This window comes from Ambystoma mexicanum, chromosome 8, assembly GCF_040938575.1.
Source record: "Ambystoma mexicanum isolate Mex_15411 chromosome 8, UKY_AmexF1_1, whole genome shotgun sequence".
Classification (NCBI taxonomy): Eukaryota; Metazoa; Chordata; class Amphibia; order Caudata; family Ambystomatidae; genus Ambystoma; species Ambystoma mexicanum.
This window is the reverse complement of record NC_090929.1, coordinates 1,227,432,012-1,227,454,964: the sequence shown is the minus strand read 5'-3', so window position 1 is coordinate 1,227,454,964 and position 22,953 is coordinate 1,227,432,012. Positions and strand designations below refer to the sequence as shown.

At 45.9% G+C, this 22,953-nt stretch overlaps 1 protein-coding gene across 3 annotated transcripts in view; it reads right to left on the bottom strand.

Annotated features, from left to right (window-relative positions):
* The window catches only part of TNKS2 (tankyrase 2), a 2,182,082-nt gene that overhangs the window by 273,808 nt on the left and 1,885,321 nt on the right, over nt 1-22,953 (bottom strand). For all 3 annotated transcript variants that reach the window (XM_069611330.1, XM_069611331.1, XM_069611332.1), the window contains exon 24: nt 2,989-3,094. In XM_069611330.1, coding sequence (XP_069467431.1) covers nt 2,989-3,094 — 106 coding nt within the window. The remainder of the gene's footprint in view (nt 1-2,988; nt 3,095-22,953) is intronic.

Here is a 22,953-nt window from a genome sequence, read left to right as displayed (position 1 = left end):
TGCTATGCCTCTCTTAGAGCACTATTCTTTGGCCGATGGAATGATAGCATCTCAGGGAACTTTGATGGAACTAATTTAAATGATTTTGAGAAACGTGAATTGACTCCCTTGGGATGCTCGCTTTTCGCAAATAGAAGTAAACCTAACGTCGCTTCTATTAGGCCGTCTGACAAACTATCTCTTCCTTTTCAAACTCTGATTTCCTTTAAAATGGCTCCGATAGGCAATAAGGACGCTGTACCTCCTTCTTATTCTGTAAATCATAGTCCTGACTCAGTTCCCTTCTGTGTATAGAGAAATGGCACTAGGCCAATGGGAGATTTTGAAGCTTGTAAAAACATTGTAAATTTGACTGGGGAAAACAGGCCTCTGTATGTAGGGGGACCTGTTTATTTTGTTTGTGGTAGTTTAGCATTTCCCTGGTTGCCCAAGGATTGGCAGGGAACTTGCTATTTAGGAATATTGTTACCCGGGGTATTTGTAGCTAGTACATTGGAGGTTTCTAAGGCTCGCCAACGACGAGACAACAATGGAGATACCCCTGAGCAAGTATTGGGGGACATAGCTAAATCGGTTGTGCCCTTTTGGGGACAAATAGCAAACTCAGAGAACATTAGGGGATTAGCAAGGGTACTGGAGAGAACGATCAACCGGACCACGGACATACTCTACAATATGACCTTAGAGCAAAAGGCAATAAGATTGGTAGCACTTCAAAATCAGATGGCATTAGATGTCATTTTGGCAGAACGAGGTGGAGTATGCAAATTAGTGGGGTCCGCTTGTTGTGTTTTCGTACCAGACTCCTCACCAACAATTTTTAAAGCAATTCAGAACTTGCATACTCTCAGTTCTGAAGTCCATATCCCTGTAGGAGACTGGAACCTTAGTACTTGGTTCTGGGATTCTTTGCGATCTTGGGGTTGGAAGGTGCTTTACGTTATTCTGGTTATTTTAGGGATTCTGTTATTCCTTTGTTGCTGTTTTCAATGCCTCCCAAGTATGTGTGGAATAATAGGGGGGCGTTGTACGCATAAAATATATACCCCAGATATAGCATCTAAAGAATTCATGTTACAAGAGGTTCTTATGAACGACCTTATGGCTATAGACATTACAGACAATGATGCAGAATCTATGGATGTTAATACATGGAGTTATTTTCGAAAGTATTAGGGATGATGTTTAGCACTTGGCATAGGCCAAAAGGAGGGTCTGTGGAAATCGAAATAATATTGTACCTCCTATCGCATTGTTTGAATGTATGTTGGCCTACGCCAAGTTGTCTAAAAACATCGTGTACATAGATTCCGCGGCAAGGTCTTGACCTTAATGTATTGTGTAAATCGCCATCTTGGATTTAGCCGCCATTTTAGGTTCTCTTGTAGTGTGGAAGTCACCCTGAACAACAAAATGGAGGCCGAATGACATTTCGAGTGGGATTCTGGCCGTTGTGACCTCCGCACACATGAATAAGTAATATGTCTGCAGGCCACTTGTTGGGGTCGCGAACTGAGACCTTGTCCTATCCCTGACCTATGTGTAAATGAACAACTGTATCAGCGGAACTGATCAAATGCATACATTATGGGATCGACCTGGCAACAAACTCTGGCCTGGTTCTGAGAATGGTTAACCCGCGAGGGGGTTGGCCAGAGCTGGATAAAAAAGTATAAAAACCCGAGTATCCCAATGTACGGTCTCTCACACTAACACGGCGAACTACCGTTGATAGTTCGTTCTGTTACTCTGAGGGCCGAATAGCTATCCGTATGTCAATTGACTTTTGGTAATTGTTGTACCTTTGAATAAAGTGCTTTGTATGTCCTTTGTAACCTGTGTTGGTGTGTTTCCTTTTGGGCTTCCCGGCCTCATATCAATTTTTCTGTTTCAACAGACTGAGCATTCCAAAGTGCAATGTTCAGTTGATGAGGTATGGAAGAGTATAGAAGTTGAGTTTCAGAGGAAGAGAGTGGTGAGGTAGAAAGGTGTTAGAGGGGTTAGTCAGCTTTGTTTGTTGGAAGGAGGTGTAAGAGAGATTGAGTAATGGGAGTTTCGAGTTGTGAGTTTTATAATAGGGATAGGAAAGGAGGAAGTTGTAGCGTGATTGGAGAAAGTGTAGGGAGAGGCGAGGAGGAGTACGAGTGAATGCATTATAGGTGAGTAGCACAGTGTGGAGAGACAGTACAGTAATAAGAAGCTAGAGGGCAGGTGTATGCAATTAGTTGTTTTAGTGGAGTAATGTGTTGGAATTGATTTGAATGTTTGTGTGCTCTATGTAAGGCATTTTTGTGGCAACCTGTGGCAAACAGAGGCTAACAGGGAACACAGAATTAAATAGAGAAGGATATAGTAGCAACCCTTGGCTCAGTCTTCCCTTTATTGTGGATGCCCCCGGGTGAAAGGACGGCCAAACGACAGTGCCGTTATACCAAACGTAACCCGGAAGTAACTTTGTCAGAGGTCACAGGGGCAGTCCCTAGTTCGATCCTGGATGTTTCTTTTGTGTCTCCCAACATCTGCAGTCAGCCTCAGGCATATGGGAAGAGGGCTTTCCATCTGATGTGCAGCTTCAGAGTAAACCAGAAAGCATATGACAATCTGAAGGTGGCACCAGCCCTGGGGCATGTTGTGATTCAAGTCTACTTAACAGGGGAGTGTTGATACACAAATGCGCAAGAACAAAGCCCATATTTAAAATTCGAAAATGCACGCAGACCAACCCAATATCTAGCTGGCAGAAAAAGGACAGCAATGTAAATCGATAACAAGTCATGATGCAAAAATATATTCCTTTAGGACAACAAATGCAGAACTGTTTTTAGGCAGAAATTCTCTAGGCAACTGAAATACATCCATGTTAGAGATATTTTAAACTATTTAAAAATGAGGTGCATTTCAAGACAAATAACGAATAAACTACAAAAGAATTTTTAGAAATAGGGTGAAAAATGTTACAGATTCACAATTGCAGATCTAGAATCTCACCATGGAACAACATCCTTTCATTTGAATGGTTGTGATTTTCTTCAGTAATTTCTTTCCTTCGGTGAGTATATCTTTCCCACAATTTTTTATTACATATTTTCTGAATCTGAAACAAAGTAAAATAAATATTTACTATGCAATAAAACAGTCAACTAAAACCCCTTCAATCCAAGCAGGAGCCACAATGTTTTTCCTAAAGCTCTGAAAAAATAGCCAGCAACTTTTTAACCAACATTCGCTTCAAAAGTGATTGCGCTTTATCTTGATGAAGAACAAAAACATTAGCATGATACTATAAGGGTGCAGAAGGAGACAAACGCACAGGTGGCATGATTGTTGGCATACAATTGTATTTAATCAAAATAAAAGAGGAAACCTATCTTCATCATCCCAGTACTGTTACTACTATGTACATGACATGTACATGGGGTGGCAAGGTAAAGGAGGGTTAGATGAAGGGGACTGAGGGGAAGTATACAGTGTTCTCCCTAAAGCCCCATTAGGGGCATCCCTCCTCATGAGATCCTCCCACTGAGTACCACCCCCATTTGACTATCGGGAAGCGGACTCACCTCCATGGCCTCAAGGTAAGTGCCTCCTCCCGGGAGAAGTGACATCCAAGGATTTGTCACAGTACAATTTAAAGCAATGTTTGTTTGTTTGTTTGTTCTGTGCACCCATCTACCCAGAAAACCCTTGGGTAGCTGGGTGCACAGAGTAACAAGAATACTTAGAACTTGGTTACAGGTTACAGTGTTATCACATGTTGGTATTATATGTTATATACAGTAATTACATTATATACAATCTTTACTTTCCATATAGGTACATATTATAAACAGGAGATGTATTATGTACGTTTTACATGATAGAGTGGAGAGGTGCGTATGGTATCAGTACACAATACACAAGGTCTCAAGTTTCAAAGGTCATTGCGACAGAGCCAGGTGCGGGTATGGTGCCTGAAGCTGTTGTAGGACTAATCCCGTCTTAGTTCAACTGGTAGGGCATTCCAGTACTGAGCTGCTTGCACAGGGAAGCTATTGCCTCCTGTTTTTTTTAGTCGGAATCTTGGGGTTTGGAGGCAGAAAGAGTTGGCTGTTCTGGTTGGTCGTGAAGAGGTTTTTCTATTATTCGGTCCCTGAGGTATGGGGGGGCAGCATTGTTCAGGCATTTGAATGTTAGTGTGACAATTTTGAAGGTGATCCTATCGCTGATTTTTAGCCAATTGTAGTTTCTACGCGCATTTGAAATGTCCTCTCTGGCTGGGAGGTTCAAGGCCGTTCTGAGCGCGTTGTTTTGCAGAGTCTGGAGTTTCGAAACTCCGATCCTAAAATAACCCATCTTCAATGCCAAACCTAACCGCTGATATTTTATGTTCTCCTGGATAGGATACCACCAATGATCCCAAGTAAGTATCTGATGGCTCTAGACTAGTCAACTTTAGTTTTGCAATTCCTTGTGGGCTTTCTGCATATGGTTGCAGGGGACAGAACATCCTGCCATGTCGCTTATGTCTCACCTAATTCCTGCCTCAAACATCTTACCATATATGCCTCTCTGGCAATTGAGAAAGTCAAACATTGCCTGCTTCAATCTGCATTTCACGAAAATTTCACATATTTGAATCCATTGTGGGTTAACTCACCCTTTATGCCTCTGCAGTTGATAAATCAAGAATTGTAAAATGGCCTAATATTAACACCCGTTATTCATAGTTCTACAAAAGTGCAAAAAATGGTTGGGAGCACAGCAAAGGAGAAACAAGTAATGTGTTCTTCTAATGGATTCTTACTCCAAAAGCAGTATGTAAATCTAGAGGGGGGTGGAAGCAAGGACACCATTTAAAAACCAGAAAACTCTGGAAAAGTGCCCTACCAAAACGGGCATCCTGGCCCGCAAAGGAATAAAAACAGTAATGCTTAACGAACATGTGCATTGACAACCACGTAGCCACCTGGCAGATGTCCAGGCCTGCGACTCCCCTCTCTAGGGCAGAGGTGGTAGCCACTATTCTAGTAGAACGACCTCTGAGGCCCTCAGCACATCCTTCCCAGCCAGATCATAGCATTCTGAGATGCAGAGACAGGTCTGTTTGTTCATAGCCCTGCCAGCGCGAGCACCAGCATAACCAACAAAAAGCTGGTCATCCCTCCTAGCCTTTAGTACAAAAGAGGAGGAATGTCATGGCCTGTACTGGATCCAGCCAATGGAATCGTTCCTCTGCCTTGGAAGGTGGTGGCAGAGGAAAAACACACATGAAGGTGGATCTTCTGAGAGAGAGAGATGGAAATCCGAGACTACCTTCGACAGAAAGGAGGGCCTCCCTCTCAATGTCACCTTCTCGTAGGAAAAAACAAATAGGGAGGTAAAACAGAAAATTTCTGTTACTCACAAACCTGTCCCGCGGAAGTGATGGCAATCAGGAAGATCACCTTAAGGATGAGCAATCTAAAGGCTCAAACAGAGCGCTCATAAGAAATGTTAAAACTAAACTAAAATCCCACGCAGGAACCGCAAACTGGTAAGGAGGAAACTGGTTACACAAACCCCTCAGGAGCTGCATAACAGTAGGGACTGTGAAAATCCAGCCCTGTTCTGGGACTCGTGAACACAGAAATAGAAGCGATATAACCCTTCACAGTGCCAATCTGCAGGCCTGCTTGAGCCAAGGAAAGTAGAAAATCCAGAACAGGAGACAGAGGACATGATAAAGGATCCAAGTACCTATCCTGGCACCAAATCGAAAATGTATGCCACCTGCAGGCATACACTGATTTTGCAACAGGCCACTGAGCTGAAAGGAGCAGATTGAGAATGTCATCCGACAAGTCCCACTCCTTGTAGCTCAGCCTCTCAGTAGCCAAGCATGTAGGTTCAGGCTGCTGAGATTCAGATGGAGAACACACCCCTACGATCGGGAGAGCAAGTCCACTCTCCTCAAAAGGCGCCAAGGAGGGCAGATGGACATGTCCAGCAACTCCAGACACCACAGATCATCGTTGCTCTGAACAGACCCAATCTCCTGAGAACCAGCAGAATGACAGTGATTGTTGGGAATATATAACAGAGGTTGAAAGTCCACTTGACCGTCAGTGTGTTCCCAAAGCTCCCAGATGAGGAAATTACCTGGAGTAGAACAACTCGCACTTTCTGTTGCCACAGGATGCAAAGAAGTCCACTTAAGGAGTTCCCCAAAAAGAAAAGATCACTTCCAGAACATACCCACAGAGCTCCCACTTGTTGGAGGCCGAAGTCTGCCTGCTCAAGCCATCCGATGTGACATTTTCTCACCCGTCCAGAAGAGCTGACATCAGAGAGACACTGTTCTCCAGAGCCCAGAACCACAGTGTCATTGCTTCTCTGCACAGAGGCAAGGACCCCGTACCACCTCGCATGTTGAGGTAGTGCATTGCCACTGTGATGTCCATCAGAATCGGCACAGTCTTGTGTTTCACAGAGGGGAGGAAAGTGATCAGTGCCAGACTGATCGCCCTCAACTCCAGCAAGTTGATGTGTTTGAGACTCTGGTAACGACTACCGTCCGTTGAGTGGCAGGTATGACTGATGTATAGTTTCGCCATCTTATATGTGTCACTGTTTAATCTTTTACTGACCCCCTGGGTCACATGTCGGTTTTCTCGATCCTCTGCTGGACCGGTTAACAGATCTTCAGATGAGGTTTTCTCACCTAGTTGTTCTCTGTGATTTTAATCTTGAATTCAATGGCGCTCATGTACCCTGTTGTGATTAACTTTGCATTCATCTGGTGCAAGTGACTAGAATCTTGAGATGGAATGCAGGGCTTAGAATGTTTATCTATGAGTGAGTTCCAGGTTTGTGAGTTGCAAGGATGTAAGCCCTGAGAGAGGATGCCGGTGGGTGTCCTATGTCCCCTTTTACTTACCTGACTCTAAGAACTGTATTTGGTGTGCCTAAACTTAAGTAAATAAGTTAACAGTTCACTGGAGTGTCAGAGTCATTTGTGGCCAAACCCTGAACTCAACACTGGCGACGAGGATGGGATCTGGCTGTGCTGGGGGGACAGCACCAAAGGGAGACACCCACCGCCCCCCCCCCTCTGAGAAGTGATCCTCTCTCAGGTAAGAGCGCTGGATGGCTGTGAGGCACTGCAAGTGCAGTGAGGGCAATAGAGGCCCAAACAGAGGTGCTACAGAGGCAGAGGGGGCACGAAAGGCCCGACAGAGGCGCTACGAAGGCACTGGAATAACAGAGCAGCTATGGATGTAAAGGTGCTGCATGAGGCAGTGGAGAGGTTCTGCCAGGGCAGTGAGGCGCTACAATGGGCAATGAGATGTTGCAGAGGCAGTGAGGCGCTGCATGCAGAGGTGCTGCGAGGGCAGTTAGGCGCTGCAACAGGCAGTGAAGAGGCGCTGCAGAGACAGTGAAGCGCTGCTAGGGGCAGTGAGATGCTACAGAGGCAGTGAGGCGCTGCATGAAGAAGTGCTGCAAGGGCAGTGAGGTGCTGCAACAGGCAGTGAAGACGCGCTGCAGGGGCAGGGAGGTGCTGCGTTAGGCAGTGAAGAGGTGCTGCATGAGGCAGTGAAGAGATTCTGCAAGGGCAGTGAGGCACTGCAAGATGCAGTTAAGAGGTGCTGCAAGAGGCAGTCAAGAGGCGCTGCAAGAGGCAGTGAGTGGTCGCTGCAGAGGCTGTGAAGTGCTGCATGGTGCAGTGAAGAGGTGAGGCGCTGCGAGGGCAGTGAAGTGCTGCACGGGGCAGTGAAGAGGCACTGCATAGGGAGTGAAGAGGCACTTCAGTGACAAGGGTGTGCTGCAAAGGGCAGTGGGGACAAGAAGTTCTAGTGTTGAAAGGTACAACTGTCTGCTGTAAAGTGCAGTGGGCTCTGTGAGACTTATGGTTATTAGAAGGAGCTGTGAAGTTCATTGGAGCAGCAAGGTTCATTCATTCATTGGCATGGTGAAGTTCAAGGTGGCAGTCTCTCATAAAACATTTAAGAGAATTGAGACTGTACAAACATTCAGAAGAGTTGGAAGTTGTTAATGGATCTAGGAGGGGCCTGGGGCCCATGGACTGTGCAAACATCTGTTGCGCCAAGGCTACAAGCTATTGGTCATAGTGAAGGCAGCTGAGATCACTGACAAAGTTATCCGATGTCAGCGCTTACCTTTGACTGGAACCGAAGGTTGCTGCGGTTGGCTTGAGTGGAGTCCTGGAGTTCGGCATGAGTGCTGCAGCGGGAGGCCTGACTCAGTTATGAAGTTTGATGGGGATGGGAGCTCTGTGTTCCTCTGTTACTCTCTATGCAATGGTGAAGTAGGAGAGAATGCAGAGGTGCTGGCGATTAGAGTTGAGATACTAGAGCTGATATATATTAGTTTATTAGAGTGATGTTGTAGGTACATGTCTCTCTCTTTAATTGAGTTATGTAGTTTAACATATTTCTCTCCACAGGCGGACTACTGTCCATTACATGTGTTGCATGTGTAAAAAGGTGCAATGGTTGAGGTGAACCGTTGAGCGGACTACTGTCCATTACATGTGTTGCATGTGTAAAAAGGTGCAATGGTTGAGGTGAACTGTTGAGCGGACTACTGTCCATTACATGTGTTGCATGTGTAAAAAGGTGCAATGGTTGAGGTGAACCGTTGAGCGGACTACTGTCCATTACATGTGTTGCATGTGTAAAAAGGTGCAATGGTTGAGGTGAACCGTTGAGCGGACTACTGTCCATTACATGTGTTGCATGTGTGAAAAGGTGCAATGGTTGTGGTGAACCATTGAGCGGACTACTGTCCATTACACTGTCTGTATAAAAAGGGAAATGTTGTTCCTAGACTTTGGTGCCATTGTTTTGGCATATGTTGGTAGACATGTATGCGGTGATGTGTGAGTGAAATAAGATATTAAGGTTTTGAGTGTTTATTAAATCTTCATTAGAGTTATTAAGTTGATAACAGTGTTCATCATTAGCTGTTCTATGTAGGCATATTAATATGTTCTCTCCACAGGTGGACTTTTAATTTTAATCCACAGATGGACATTGATGTTAATGTTAATAGATTTTGAAGTGGTGACAGGGTCTAAACCTTTTGGAGTTGGTTGTGGTTATATATGAAATGCTTTGAATAATCTTTTGTTTTTCAGGTGGGACTTTACTGGACAAATCTTTTGATGAAATATTGATCTTGCCACCGATACTTTACTGTTCTTGTTGTTGTCCCTATAGGGGAAAGATGTGTTGTGATTAACTTTGCATTCATCTGGTGCAAGTGACTAGAATCTTGAGATGGAATGCAGGGCTTAGAATGTTTATCTATGAGTGAGTTCCAGGTTTGTGAGTTGCAAGGATGTAAGCCCTGAGAGAGGATGCCGGTGGGTGTCCTATGTCCCCTTTTACTTACCTGACTCTAAGAACTGTATTTGGTGTGCCTAAACTTAAGTAAATAAGTTAACAGTTCACTGGAGTGTCAGAGTCATTTGTGGCCAAACCCTGAACTCAACATACCCATCATCAATTTTTTGACAGCCTCCTTGATTTGGCCTTCCATCAATTTGTGACGGATCCTACACATAAGCTAGGGAACACGCTTGATCTTGTGCTGGGCGACAAATCTGATTTAGCTATTTTCCCCGCAGAACCTGTTCTGTGGTCGGATCATTAACTCTTGACCTTTTCTATGACATCTCTGTGTCCTCCTAAGTGTCTCCCCACCAGATTGCTGTGCCGTGGCTGGTGCTCAGCTGATCTCAAGGCCCCAGTGTTCATAGTGAGTGCCAAATGCAGTTTACCCTATGAGGTTGATCTTTCTCTTCGGTCTCATTCATTGGAAGTGGCAGCAAACACTGTTGCCACCCTTAGACGGATCCAACTACAGAGGCTACCATCTGAACCTTGGTTCTCCGATCAGCTTAAGAGATACCCGTCTTGAGCTCAGGCAGGCTGAGCCAAAATGGCGTCAGACATACAGTCCCACTCTTAGAGCACGTGTGCCACTGGCTATTATGCTGCCGTTCTCGCTGCTAAGAAGGCCTTCTTTGAACAACAAATTGATTAAGCCCTTAGTAAGCCCAGGGAACTATTCCCAGTGTTTAGATCACTGTCTTCCATCGCCAACCTCACCACTTCTGTGATTCCATCACAGGAGCTCTCCGATTCATTGTCTCAGTTCTTCATCACTAAAATTGACACTACCCGGGCTAACGTCTCACTGGCTTCCCAGGCTACTGACTCAGTCAGTATGGTCTAAGGTGCCGCCATGGCGAAATGCCCCCCCAATGGGCACCGTTTCCATCATTCTCAGAGACACTGATCAGTGTATCGATAAACCAACAAAAGTTGGCAGCCCCTTCAGAGCCGGTGCCGGCATTAGATGCTACTCATTTGCTGATGACACTTATATCCTGATCCGGTTAGATCTTGAGCAGGATGAGATGTCCTCATGCCTTTTCCAGTGTCTTTCTGTCGTGGGAGACTGGATGAACCACAACTGGCTGAAATTTAAGAGGGACAAGACGCAGGTGCTGGTGGTGGGTGTCCCACCCTGATCCCTCGCTTTGGGCGTTTTCTTTTTGGCTGTCTGATCTTGGCTCCCTCCCTGTTCCAGTCTTCACTGTAAAGAATCTTGGGGTTGTGGTCTCTTCTACTCTTTCTATGGTTCACCAGGTTTCGGATGTGTGTAAAGCTGGGCACTTCGATTTGAAGATCTTGCGGAAAGTGCTCCCCCTTATACCTCCTAATCTCAGGCTATCGGTCGTAGATGCCCTGGTCCTTAGCCGCGTGGACTATTGTAACGCGCTTTATCTCGGCCAGCCTAAAGGTCTTGTCCAGCGGCATTAGCGCCTACAAAATCTTGCTGCCCGAGTGGCCACAGGATCCCCTTATGGAGGTCATATTACCCCAGTTCTGCCTGCACCGCATTGGCTACACGTAGCCCTGCGTGCTAAATATAAATCACTCTGTCCGGTTCACTGTGCCCTCCAGAGACTAGGTGTTGAATATCTCTGTGACAAATGTGTTCGCTACCTCCCTAATCGGATGCGTCAGTCCAGGTCTGCTAGCCTGATTTGTGTGCCTTCCTTCTGCTGCACAAGAGTGGGCGGCAGGGCTTTCTCTGTGGCGGTGGCTCAACTGTGGAACGACTTTCCGCCCACACTTAGAAATCTTTTTGAATCATTTGCAATTCGGGAAATCCCTGAATACCTTTCACTTTTAGGCTACAGTGTATAGCCCGCCCTGTGCTTCCCAGCGCCAAGATACCTTGGGCCACAGTGCGCTTTATAAACTTTGGTAAAATAACATAACTGGCGAGCAGCCCAGCCAGTCAGAGATGTGTCCATGACCACCATCCCCTGAGGCCAAGGTTGTTGAAACAATGCACCTCTCAGCAAGTTGTCGCGCACGGCCCACCACGTGAGATCCAGGGCCACCTGGCTTGATATCTGTAGAAGTCCCAACATATGGCCTTGGAACTGCGATCATAGGCGACGAAGAAGCCACTGAAGCGATCTAATGCGCAGACGCGCCTCCGGCACCACTAGGATGCAGGAGGCCATGAGGTCCAGAAGGCACAGACTTGGAGGACATTGACCATTCGAAAGAAGTTCACCACTCGATCCTTGGGCGGGAAAGCCCTGCCTAAGTGAGTATCCAAGAGGGCTCAGATAAATTGGAGAGACTGGGATGGCATAAAATGTGATTTTTTGAAGTTCTGTGAAAAGTCCAAACTGTGCAAAAGAGCGCATGTATGGAGCAGATGCTCCAACACTAGCTCTGGCGAGCAAGTTCAGATGGGCAAGTCATCTAGGTAAGAAAAGACATGAATGCCTTCCCTCCCGAGGCAAGCCGCAACCACTGCCAGCTGTTTGGCGAAAACCCTGAGTGGCCATGGATCTGCCAACGCATTCTGCTGTGTCCAGTCCAGATTGCAGCATCTGTCATGTTGCCTGCTTGCTGTCCGAAACCAAGGAAAGAAACCCGTTCCTTCTGGGATTTACTCTGCTGAATTGTGTACTGATGACCAGAGGCCGAAGGAGAATTTCGCGATGGCACAAGAGGCATTCAAAGACTGCAGCGCAACACTGCCTGACACAAACACCTTCTTGCCCCATGTGACAAACCTCTTGCTCTGCCTGTGCGGTGGAAGAGACGGAAAGGTAGAGGTCTTCAGGCTTGCTGTAGTGACCTGAACCCCCAGGATTTCAGTTGAAGCATGGGCAGAAAGGCAAGCCTGGTCCAACAAAGCGGTACAGTGCTTTCTCGCCAGGTCCATGTCCATTGCCAAAACAGATGCAGCTTTTCCCACACTTCCAATAACAGGGCCTCTACCACCAAATTAAAAGGGAAGGAGCATTTCCTTCTTTGGGGCATCATCCAGAATGTTAGAGGTAGTATTGAACTCTGGACCTGGACAGAGCAGAGAGCTCCAGAGTATCGGCCATCTTAGCCATCAGACACAGGAAGGTGGCCTGAGGCTTACCTGGGGTGGGAGCTGGTAGGATGACCAACTCGGGGGGAAGTGTCTAGGCCACTGGCTCCTTGCATGTGCCCTGCTTGGTCCAGCACGTCCTTGCTTCCCCATAAAATTCTTCTGGGACGTCTCTTGCCTCCCTAGAACCCATGGGTTGAAGCCCAAAAGAGACCTGGTCGCCCTCTTCAACATAGATGTCATACATCTTAGACATAAAGGCGTACCTGGGGAGGGAGAAATACTGCTGCAGAACCACAGAGTCCACAATGTCAATCTGAGCCAATGTTGAAGACAACGCCGTGGCAGCGCCTCCCGAGGGAAGGGCCAGGCAGCACAGAGAGACCTGGCTCTCCTTCTGGACCAGGCCCAAGCCCTTAGGCATGCAGTACCCGTTTTCTGAGGGTACCCTGCTGGTTGCTGAAGACACGTTAGGACCCATCGGTGCCACAGTTGAAGCAGACAGCACCGCTGCCTGCGCCACAGTCGCCGGGTTGTGGGCCGCCGGTGAACCATTTTCCTTCACCTTGTGGACGATCATGAAGATTTTCGCTGCCTGAACCCAGAGGGCCTTCGGGTGCATGGACTGACACGACCCGCAATCTTGTGTGTCATAGTCCTCGCCCAAGCAGTACAACCCTATCTGGTACGGATTCGAGACCGACATCTACTGGCTGCAATCCACACATGGCTTGAACCCAGAGGCCTTCGACTGAGTCAGCATGGTGTTTTCAAAATTAAGAAGCTTTACAGGCTTGTTCCTACTTAGTGTGTGGAAAAAAGTGGTGAGGTAATGGGGACCTACGCTGCTATATATGCTGGCCCCCGACGACGTTTCCGGCGCAGGCGCATAGAGGCATCGGAAGGAACCGACGCAGAGACGTGCTGCGGTCCCTGGTGGCAGAAAAGTTTCTGGAGAAAAGTGGCGCTGGGACAGGGATATAAGATGAGGAATCCGTGGCAGGAAATAATTCATTAGAAACATATCTGACACTTGAAACTGGCTACTTTAACTTCATGGTTGGAGATGTAAAATGACAGTTGCAACACATAAAGCGGGTTCGGAAGAGGCCAATTGATGAACAAATTACGTACCCCGTGTAATGTCCTTTCTGATGGATGCTTCCCTCACAGATTTCTCATCTATAATATTCAATACCTCCAGGGCAGCTGCTCTTTGCAAAACTTTCCGCCAACACGGAGTGCAGCATGGCTCTGTGTTAGCTCTGCTCAATGCCACTTCACGCCAGATAGGATGTTGGGCCAGTATATTTTGAGGCGCTGCGCCCCATGACCTCAGTTCTGCATTTTCATCCTAACACTCGGACGAGGGACTGAAAAACCAAGAGTGTAATACCTATCGGGCAAGCGGGTCAGGTTAGGAACGCGATGATGAATATGTGAGAGAAACATTGACCAAAAAGACAATTACCAGAGGTGCGTCATTTGTTCTTCTATTGGATACTTTCCTCCCACGGATTCCTAAACAATGATAGGCTCTCATACCAGTACATAGACCTGGAGGAGGGAAGAGCGCAAGAAGACACCACTGATACCAGTACATTCTGGAGGACTGCCCTACCAGCGTGATCGTCCAGCCCTGACTTCGAATACAATTAGTAATATTTGGCCAACATGTGTAACGATGCCCAGGTAGCTGACTGGCAATGTCTAGGATAGGGACCCTACCTCTGCAGGGCAAAGGTGGCAGACAGCCCCCTGGGTTAAATGAGTCCTTAGACCCCCAGGCTCATTCTTGCCAGCAGATGGAAACATTCAGAGATGCAGAGAATGATCAACCTTGAAAACGTCTGTTTATTCACAGCCCTGCCAGCACCAGCGAAACCCACAAAAGCTGGTCATCTTTTCAGACATCCTGCACATGAGAGGAATAGTAGTAAAAGGCCCACACTGTTTCAGCCATGGAACATCTCCCCCATCGAAGTGGGATTAAGTGGTGCAAAAAACACTGGAAGAGACATTTTCTGAGAGATAAAATTAGTCAGCAAGGAAGAACTGTCTCACTCTCAAAGTCACCTCCTCCTTCCAGATCACCAAGTATGGCGGTCTAAGAGAGCTTGGAGCTCACTCTGTCATCTCACGGAAGCGATGGAAAGCAGGTAAATCACTTTAAGGGTGAGAAGTCTTCAAGAACACAAATGCAGCTGCTCAAATGGAGGAGCCAAGCATAAAGGTTCTGGCTGAGGATCAGTTGGAGAACCGGCCCCAGAGTAGCAAGAAGGTCCACCCTCGGCGGGAGGGGCCTAAGGAGGGAAGATGGACATGACCAGGAGCACCATGTCCTCCAGGTCCAACCTGGAACATACAGAATAATGCAGACAATTAGAATGACAGGGACCAGCAGGAACAAATAAAGAAGTTTGAACTTCTGTCCGACAAGCAGTATGTGGCCTAGAGCTCCCCGGAGGAAATTCCCTGGAAAATGTGCATTCTCGGTTTACACTGGAAGTGAAGAAGCCCACCTGAGGAGTCTTGCGAATACTGAAGATCTCCTTCCTTGCAGAGCTCCCACTTGTGGAAGGCTAAAGTAGGTCTGCTCATCGCATCCGCAATGACATTCTCTGCCCCAGCAAGATTGGGCGCTGCCAGAGAAATGTCATTCTCCCGAGCACAGAACCACAGTCACATCGCTCCCTTGCACAGAGGAAACACCAGCACATCACCTCACTTGTTGATGTAGTGCAAAGTCACCATGTTGTCCATTATGACCAAGGTGCATGTCTAGAAGAGGGGAGGAAGGCAATCAGAGCCAGTCTGACAGCCTGTAGCTTGAGTAAACTGATGTGTTCACAAGATTCCTTTGATGACTAGAAGCCGCTCACTAGCCACCCCGCTCCAGCACTTCAAGGAGACTGCCATGACCACTGGCTGTTGGGGCCAGGGTTGCCAAAGCAACGCCTCTCTCAGCATTATTTCTCACAGGGCCCACCAGAGGAGACCTCGAGAAACAGCATGCAAGACTTCTAACAGGTTCAACAAGTTGCACTGGAACTGAGACCACTGATTCTAAGGTAGTCACTGGAGAGACCTCATATGGAAATGGGCCTCTAGCACCATTGGGATGCATGAGGCCCAAAAGGTTTATTTATTTGTATACAGGAGGAACAATGATCTTTTAGCACAAATTAACGTACAATAGATAATAAATCAGATGTGACAGGAAGCAGTGAGCTTCTCACAATGGGGTGAGCTTGAGGGACATTCTGACCAGGTTGTGAAGGGGAGTAAATGGAAGATTCACAAGGGACAACACATAAGTGTAAAAGCATAGATTAAGGACAACGAACACTGGACATTTTTAAGTGCAGGTAGGCGGTACGGCCAGCTCTGATCGGGATGTGACCATGATGGGTGAAGTGCTAGACTAGAGGCAGAGGAATGAGGGACAGAGGCAGGTTATAGGCAAGGGAAAATGGTTAGCAAGTTGGCAGATGAGAGGTAGGTCAAGACGGTAACTCGGAGGCGAGGAGGTAGGCTTTTAGTTTGGTATTGAACAAATCCATCTGGACTGTTTCTTGGATGCCCAGCGAAAGAGAATTCCATGCACGTGGAGCAAGAAGAGAGAGAGTGGAAGTGAGAGGAAGGGCAAGGGGCCACAAGGATAGTCAAGGAGGCTGAGTGGAGATTATGAGGCTTGTAGAGTTGGATAGATACAGTGGTGCATTACCGTCGCTAGATTTGTGAACCAGGCTAAGAAATTGAAATCTTGCCCTGTTTTGCATCGTCAGTCATCCAGCCTGGTGACGGTACGAGGAAGTCGGTGTGAAGTTAGGGAGTTCAAAGAGAGTCCTGGTAGCAAAGTTAATGATCTTGTCGAGAGGACAGAGTATAGTTGGGGAGAGGATGCTGGCACAGTAGTCCAGATTAGAGAAGATTATAGTGGTTAAGGGATGCTTGGAAATGTTGAACGGAAGGAGGTGCCTGATTTTCCTAATATTTAGGAGGTTGAGGAGAGCTGCTGTTCCTTCTCAAACCTTCTCTACTTTCATCTCCAAAACTGGGTCATAGATGAAGCCAAGGTTTCTATCTGAAGAAGAATAGGGGAGTGTGTCAGGTGAGAACTGGATAGGCAGAGGAAGAGATGAGAGAGCTATTGGCAGGAAAGAAGAGCACCTCTGTTTCGGTAATGTTTAACATCAGAGAGTGCAAAGTCATCCAATATTTAATGGTAGAGAGACAGTTAGAAATTTTGATAGAGCGATCCGAGGAGGGTTTAGGAAAAGAGAAGATGGTTTGGGTGTCGTCCGCAAAGAGTTGGTACGAGAACCCAAAGGAGGAGATTAGTGCCCCAAGAACATAGGTTTAGAGTGTAAAGAGGAGCAGACCCAAGACATTGCCCTGTGGACACAAACAGTTAGAGGAGTGAGTTGAGAGGTGTTGTTGCTCCAAGAGACAGAATTGTCGAGGTGCAAGGTAGGAGTCAATCCAGATAAGGACTTGATCGCGAATCCCAAGAAGAAACAATATTATTGACAGTGTCAAAGGCAGCAGACAAGTCAAGGAGAATCAGGATAGAGGATAGGTTGAAGTGCGTGGCAGAGGCGATGAAGTTGGACATATTCATGAGAGCAGTTTCCGTGGAGTGACAGGAGCTTGTAGGATGTCTGGAAGGTTGTGGATTTCTATGAAATTGCTAAAATATTTGAACACAAATCTTCAAGCACTTTAGAATAGTTCAGAAGGAGAGACACATGGTGAAAGGTAGCCAGGAAGGTTTGGGTCAGTCCCTTGCTGTTTTAGGAGGGGGATGACCGTGGCTGTTCTGAAAAGAGAGGGAAAGCAAGCAGAGTCGAAGGACAGGTTGAAGAGTTCAGTGAGGTAAGAGGCCACTAAAGGGGAAATAGGCTTGACTAGATGAGGAGCAAGAGGGTCTCATGGGGCACAAGAGGGGTTAGCCTTCATCTGTAGAGATAGTGCTTTGTCAGTATTAGTGTGATTAAAGTGGGAGATAAAGGCAGAGGATGATGGTAGAGTAGGCATAGTGTAAAATGTGGGAAGGAGGGCAAGGAAGGTCAGGAGCGAATTTCTAATCTTGGAATTTTTTTGCAGCGAGCTATTCAGGTAGGTCATTAGCTGTGAGAGTGGAGTTGATAGACTTAGGAGGAGTAAGGAGTGAGTTTAGGGTGCCCTGTAGCTGGCGAGGATGGTAGGAGTGAGAGTCAATGAGGGTTAGGTAGAATTCCCTTTTCGCTCCATCAAGAGTGGACATGAGAGCGTTCAGGACAGAGAGGTAGTTTTGCTAGTCCTCATGCGAGTGGGTACGCCTCCCAAGACGGACCAGCTGCTGGGACCGACAGGCCTGGATAATTTGAAAGACATTTGCTCATTGACCATGGCCTTGAAAGCACTACGAAACTGCCCCCCCTACAGATCGGTGCTTCGTTCTGTATGGCCTGCGAGGTGGCCGTTGGGATCCTCTGCCCCAAAGGAGTATCCTTTGTAGTAACAGGAGCGGTTGAGGAAGATGGGGTAGAGGGTGTCAACTGACTTCTCACTGAGAAAGGTACCACCTTTCTCAGAGCAACTGGGTGGTTGGATTTGGTGTGGCGCTGCATGGAGTTGGACCCGTAGGAGTACAGCACAGGTCTTCCGCGGCTAGGTACGATGTGGCACTCTGTGCATCCTACCTTGGTTGCCTGAGCTTTTGGTACATCCCCCACGGTGGTGAAAAACCACCACCCCCAGGACTCATTCCGGGTGCTGGAGACAGAGACTTCTTCTACCTCATCTTCATCTTCATCTTCCTCTTGATCCTCATCTGTATCTCTGCACCTGTTCCCCTGACCAGGCCCTCCAGATGGTGATGGTGGTGGTAGTGGTGGTGGCTGGGGAAGAGGAATGGCTGTAGCAGATGTCACTGATGCAGGATTGTAGGCAATATCCACATAATGTGTGTCCTGGTGCTCTCTCCTGGATAGCCAGATTGAGAATGAAGAAAAGTAATGGGTGGGACCCTTTAGAGGAACCGTCCGCAGAGAGTTGAGCTTTCCGCAGAGTACCAGGTCGCAAAAAGTTGCCAGATCAACCAAGAATGGCTCTGGAAGGGTAAAGTTTCAAATTGAAACACCCTAGATAGGCCAAAAATGCAGTTTGTAATTGTCCGCGACCAAAGTTTGCGGACAGGCCGTCACACCGCACGGGTGCAGTCACATGATGATGTCTGGCAACGTCCGTGGCAATGACGGCCATCCCCCGACACCCATCGGGCGGGTGACGCAGAGCGCATGCGCGCAAGTGTCCATAGAACAGGGGCAGTGTCTGTGGATTAAAAGTGTGTCATGCAAAACAGGACTTGTCCAGACACCATGCCTGTCCGGGGGCACATCCATTTTGCGTGCAGATAACACAGACAGTTCGGGGCGTCTGTTGTCAAAATGGAGGTTCCCCCAGACAGTCCTAGTCTGCCCAGACTATTGTTGGGCGTCTAAAAAAAAAAGAAAAGTTTATTTCAGTGAGGTCTGTACGAATTACATTATTTATATTAAAAGATGTATTGTATACCATTAGAGATGTTGTCATCACTGTGAGAAACCTAAGGGTGTTCTCCCGAGTACAGCCCAGGAGTCCCTTATACAGGTGGCCAGGAAACCGCCATTGCTGTTGGATCCAGTTCCTGGGGGTGCACCAGTGGGGGAGGATCACCTGGGTGAGGGAACCCAAGGTTGTGCTTGGGGGAATACCTCAGGTGTGACACGGTATGACAGAGGAAGACGATGAGGAGGACCAAGCCCCTGAGGCTTTTATAGGCAGTTCTAGATCAACCTCCCTTCCATCCTATGAATCGCCCTTACCAAAATCCAACAACCACTCTGCATCTGGTAAGCCTACTAGGAATCCAAACCCTGCTTCCATAGGAAACTACATCTCACAGAATCCCTGTTTTTCTGTTGCCTACCCGAGTACATCCTGTCATTCTTCTCACCGTCCCTCCGATTATAATTTCTCGAATTTCCAGTCTACTTTAACCAAACACCACCATTCTCACAATCCCCTCCCCCACCCCTTATTCATTTCATGACAATAATCCTGGTCCTTCCTTCGACAAACCGTCCAACTATTTTATGGATTTTTACATTCTAACGCCAGAGCTGCATACCCAACATGTTCCGACACAAGGGTCAGGCAAAGTCAGGCAATTGACAATTACACACACCTGACTGCCCTTTCACTTCCCCATAGGGATAAAGGACAGAGTCTGAGAGCACACTTCGATAAAGGCCAAATGAACGAGGAAGCAGCTAATCCGGACCGGCAGTTCAAACAGAGAAGAAGGGCAGCAAGACCTGAGAGGACGACAAGGAGGGAGGTGCCCTTGCCCTTTTTGACCTAGACCCACAAAGCCTCTGTGAAAAGAATCATAAGACCGGGATTCTCAGCTGGTGTGTGGTGTAACAGATGCCGACGGTGCATGGGGGCCTCCTGCATTGATAACCCAGATGGAAGGCACGCTTACTACCGTGGTACCATCCTTAACTCGCGAGGCATGACAAGTCAACGGGTTCAGCACAGCCAGTGAGTCAGAGAGAGCTGATAGTAAACCAGACTTTGTTGAGTTCCTTACATCACTAATTTCCTTTTTTGGAAATGTTCTTCCAACCACTCAAGTGTGTTTGCCATTTATTTAAAAATAAATAAAGGGCTTTTTGCTTATAAGAATTGTTTATATAATCAATGGTAATAATAGAGAAACAAATAGTGTTCTTTATTTAGTAAGAGCTTCTTTTCAAATAAACACCTGGTGTATCCGAGTCTGTATGAGGTGATAATGAGGTGATCAGTTATGGTTTGTGCTCGTTTCATTCCATTATGTTGTGTGCTACATGAACACTTTTTTTTGTACATTTTCAAATTATAATTATATAAAAAAAGGTATATTTGGGTGTAGTAAATGTACCTAATTTTGTTTTATGTATATGTGTTTGCTGGCTGAAGGGTAAAACATTTTTTTTTCTCCCCTGTGCTGCTGGGCTTTGTGAATGCTGCCTTCTGTCTGCAAACATTCATACTGTCTGTGGACTCTACAGTTGCTACATTGGGGGTGAGTACAATATAAGGAACTTGTAGCAAATTAAGGGTGCACTGGTAAAAACCTATGAAATTCACTGAAAAAAAGTGGTTAAAAGGGACATTATGGTTACAAGTAAAACCGAAAGTCCCCAGAAATTCGCCAGTTATGGTAAGCTAAGCAACCATAACTCACGCCACCAACGTGTACTGCAATGACATCACAAAATTAATTTGGATGGAAAATCTCTACAAGATTACAATGTTGGTAACACGATGTCGAGGGTGATCAGGAGACCTATCATGAACTACTTCCTGTATTAAAAAATGTGCTCATCTAAACAACACATATTGGAGTGTTGTTGTTAATACAGGAACCTAAAAATACATCAACATAGGCAATGGGTGCAGCATGCACCATAGAGGTATAGTATTTTTAATATGGTAATATTGGCCAGTAAAATAATAAATGCAAACCTATCAAAATGTTGCTAACATTAAACTTGGAAGCTAGCAATACAAGACCCACTAGACCCACTACACACTTGTGTTAGTACAAGTTATACATATGCAGATCCACAATGCATAGAAATCTGAGGCACATGCAGGGAAACTGTAGTAAGGAGGAAAGAAACATCACCACCACAAAATGACAATAACCTTACAGTTGATCATCATGTACACAAATGAATTGTGTGTTTGAGGCCTGCATAATGTCCCATGTATGTGCACCATGAGCTGAGATCGAGCTCTAAGGAAAGTACTTTAAGAACATATGAGAAGTTTAACATCTAGATATATAGTACCTTTTCAATGGTTCAAATTCTCACTGTCAGTGAACAAAAACAACTAGTATAGATATGTCAGTGAACAAAAACAAGTGGCCTAAATAGGTCGTGTCATCAGTGATGACGTCAATGACATTTGTGATTTAATCTTTGATGCCCTGGGCGTTAATCAGCAGTGGACGGGAGTGCGCGACTTGTGGTGGCTTAGCTTACCATGAATGGTGAATTTCTGGGGGTTTTCGGTTTTACTTTTAAGTAAAACCGAAAACCCCCAGAAATGTGCCAGTGGTGGTGGTTGCTGGGGAGGAGGAATTGCTATAGCAGATGCCATTGAAGCAGGATTTTAGGAAGTCAACAGCAGGTGTGTCCTGGTGCTCTCTCCGGGATAGCCATATTGAGAATGAGGAAAAGTAGTGGTCAGGTCCCTTTAGAGGAACTTCGGCGACAGTAAAACTGAAAACGCCCACAAGTGTGCCAGTTATGGTAAGCTAAGCAACCATTACTCGCACCAACCACAGTGCACTACTAAGACTAACACCCAGGACACCAATGATGACATCACAAATGTCACTGATGACATAACATATGAAATTAATTTTGATGAAAAGTCCCTAAAAGGGGTTGTGTTTATAATGTTGGCAACAAGATGTTGCGGCTAATTGGGAGACTTACTATGAACTATTACTCATGTAAACAACACAGTACATTGGAGTGCTGTTAATGCAGGAATCTAATCATACATATACATAAGGAATGGCTGCAGCATTCATCAAATAAGTACAATATTTTTAATCTGGTAGTTTTGGATAGTAACATAATGAATACTACTTTATCAGAGTTTTCAGTAATGTTAACAAATTTAATAAATAGCTAACAAATGAAGAACTACTAAACACGTGTGTTAGTACAAACAATGTATATGAAGACCCACAATTCCTACAAATTAGAGGCACATACAGGGAAACTAAAGTAAAAAAATAAACAAGAAGACCAGAAAATGTCAATTACATTAAAGTTCATGTATACAAATGAATTCTGTGTTTGAGGCCTGCTTATTGCCCTGTGTATGTGCACCATGAGCAAACACCAAACCCTAAGAAAAGTAAATTAAAAACATACAGTAAGTTTACCGTCTAGATATATAGCACCTTTTCAATTTTCATATTCTGACTGTTAGTGAACAAAAACAGCTAGCCTAGATATCTCCGTGAACAAAAAAAGGTGCCCTAGAAATGTGATGTCATCTTTGATGTCCTTGTTTTTAGTCTCAGCAGTGCATGGTGGTGGCATGAATTATAGTTGCTTAGATTACCATAACTGCTGAATTTCTGGAGGTTTTCGGTTTTACTTGTAACCATAACGTCCCTTTAACAAAGTTTTTTCACTGAATTTTATAGATTTTTATTAGTGCAACTTAACCATAACATCCCTTTAACAAAGTTTTTTCTGTGAATTTCACAGGTTTTTTCCAGTGCACCCTAATGTGCTAAAACATCCTAATATCATACTTACCCTCCCAATATATCAGCATTTTCAGCCAATCTAGAAAGTTTCAAGTAAAAACTGTGCAATTCCATACCTCCTAGCAACATTTTTAACTCTTCTATTAAGTTTCTGCAACTTTCTAGGACTGTTCGCAGATGTATGACGTCACTGCGGACTGTTCGGACAGTGTCACGTGACCTTGCGTGTGCAGTATGATGAC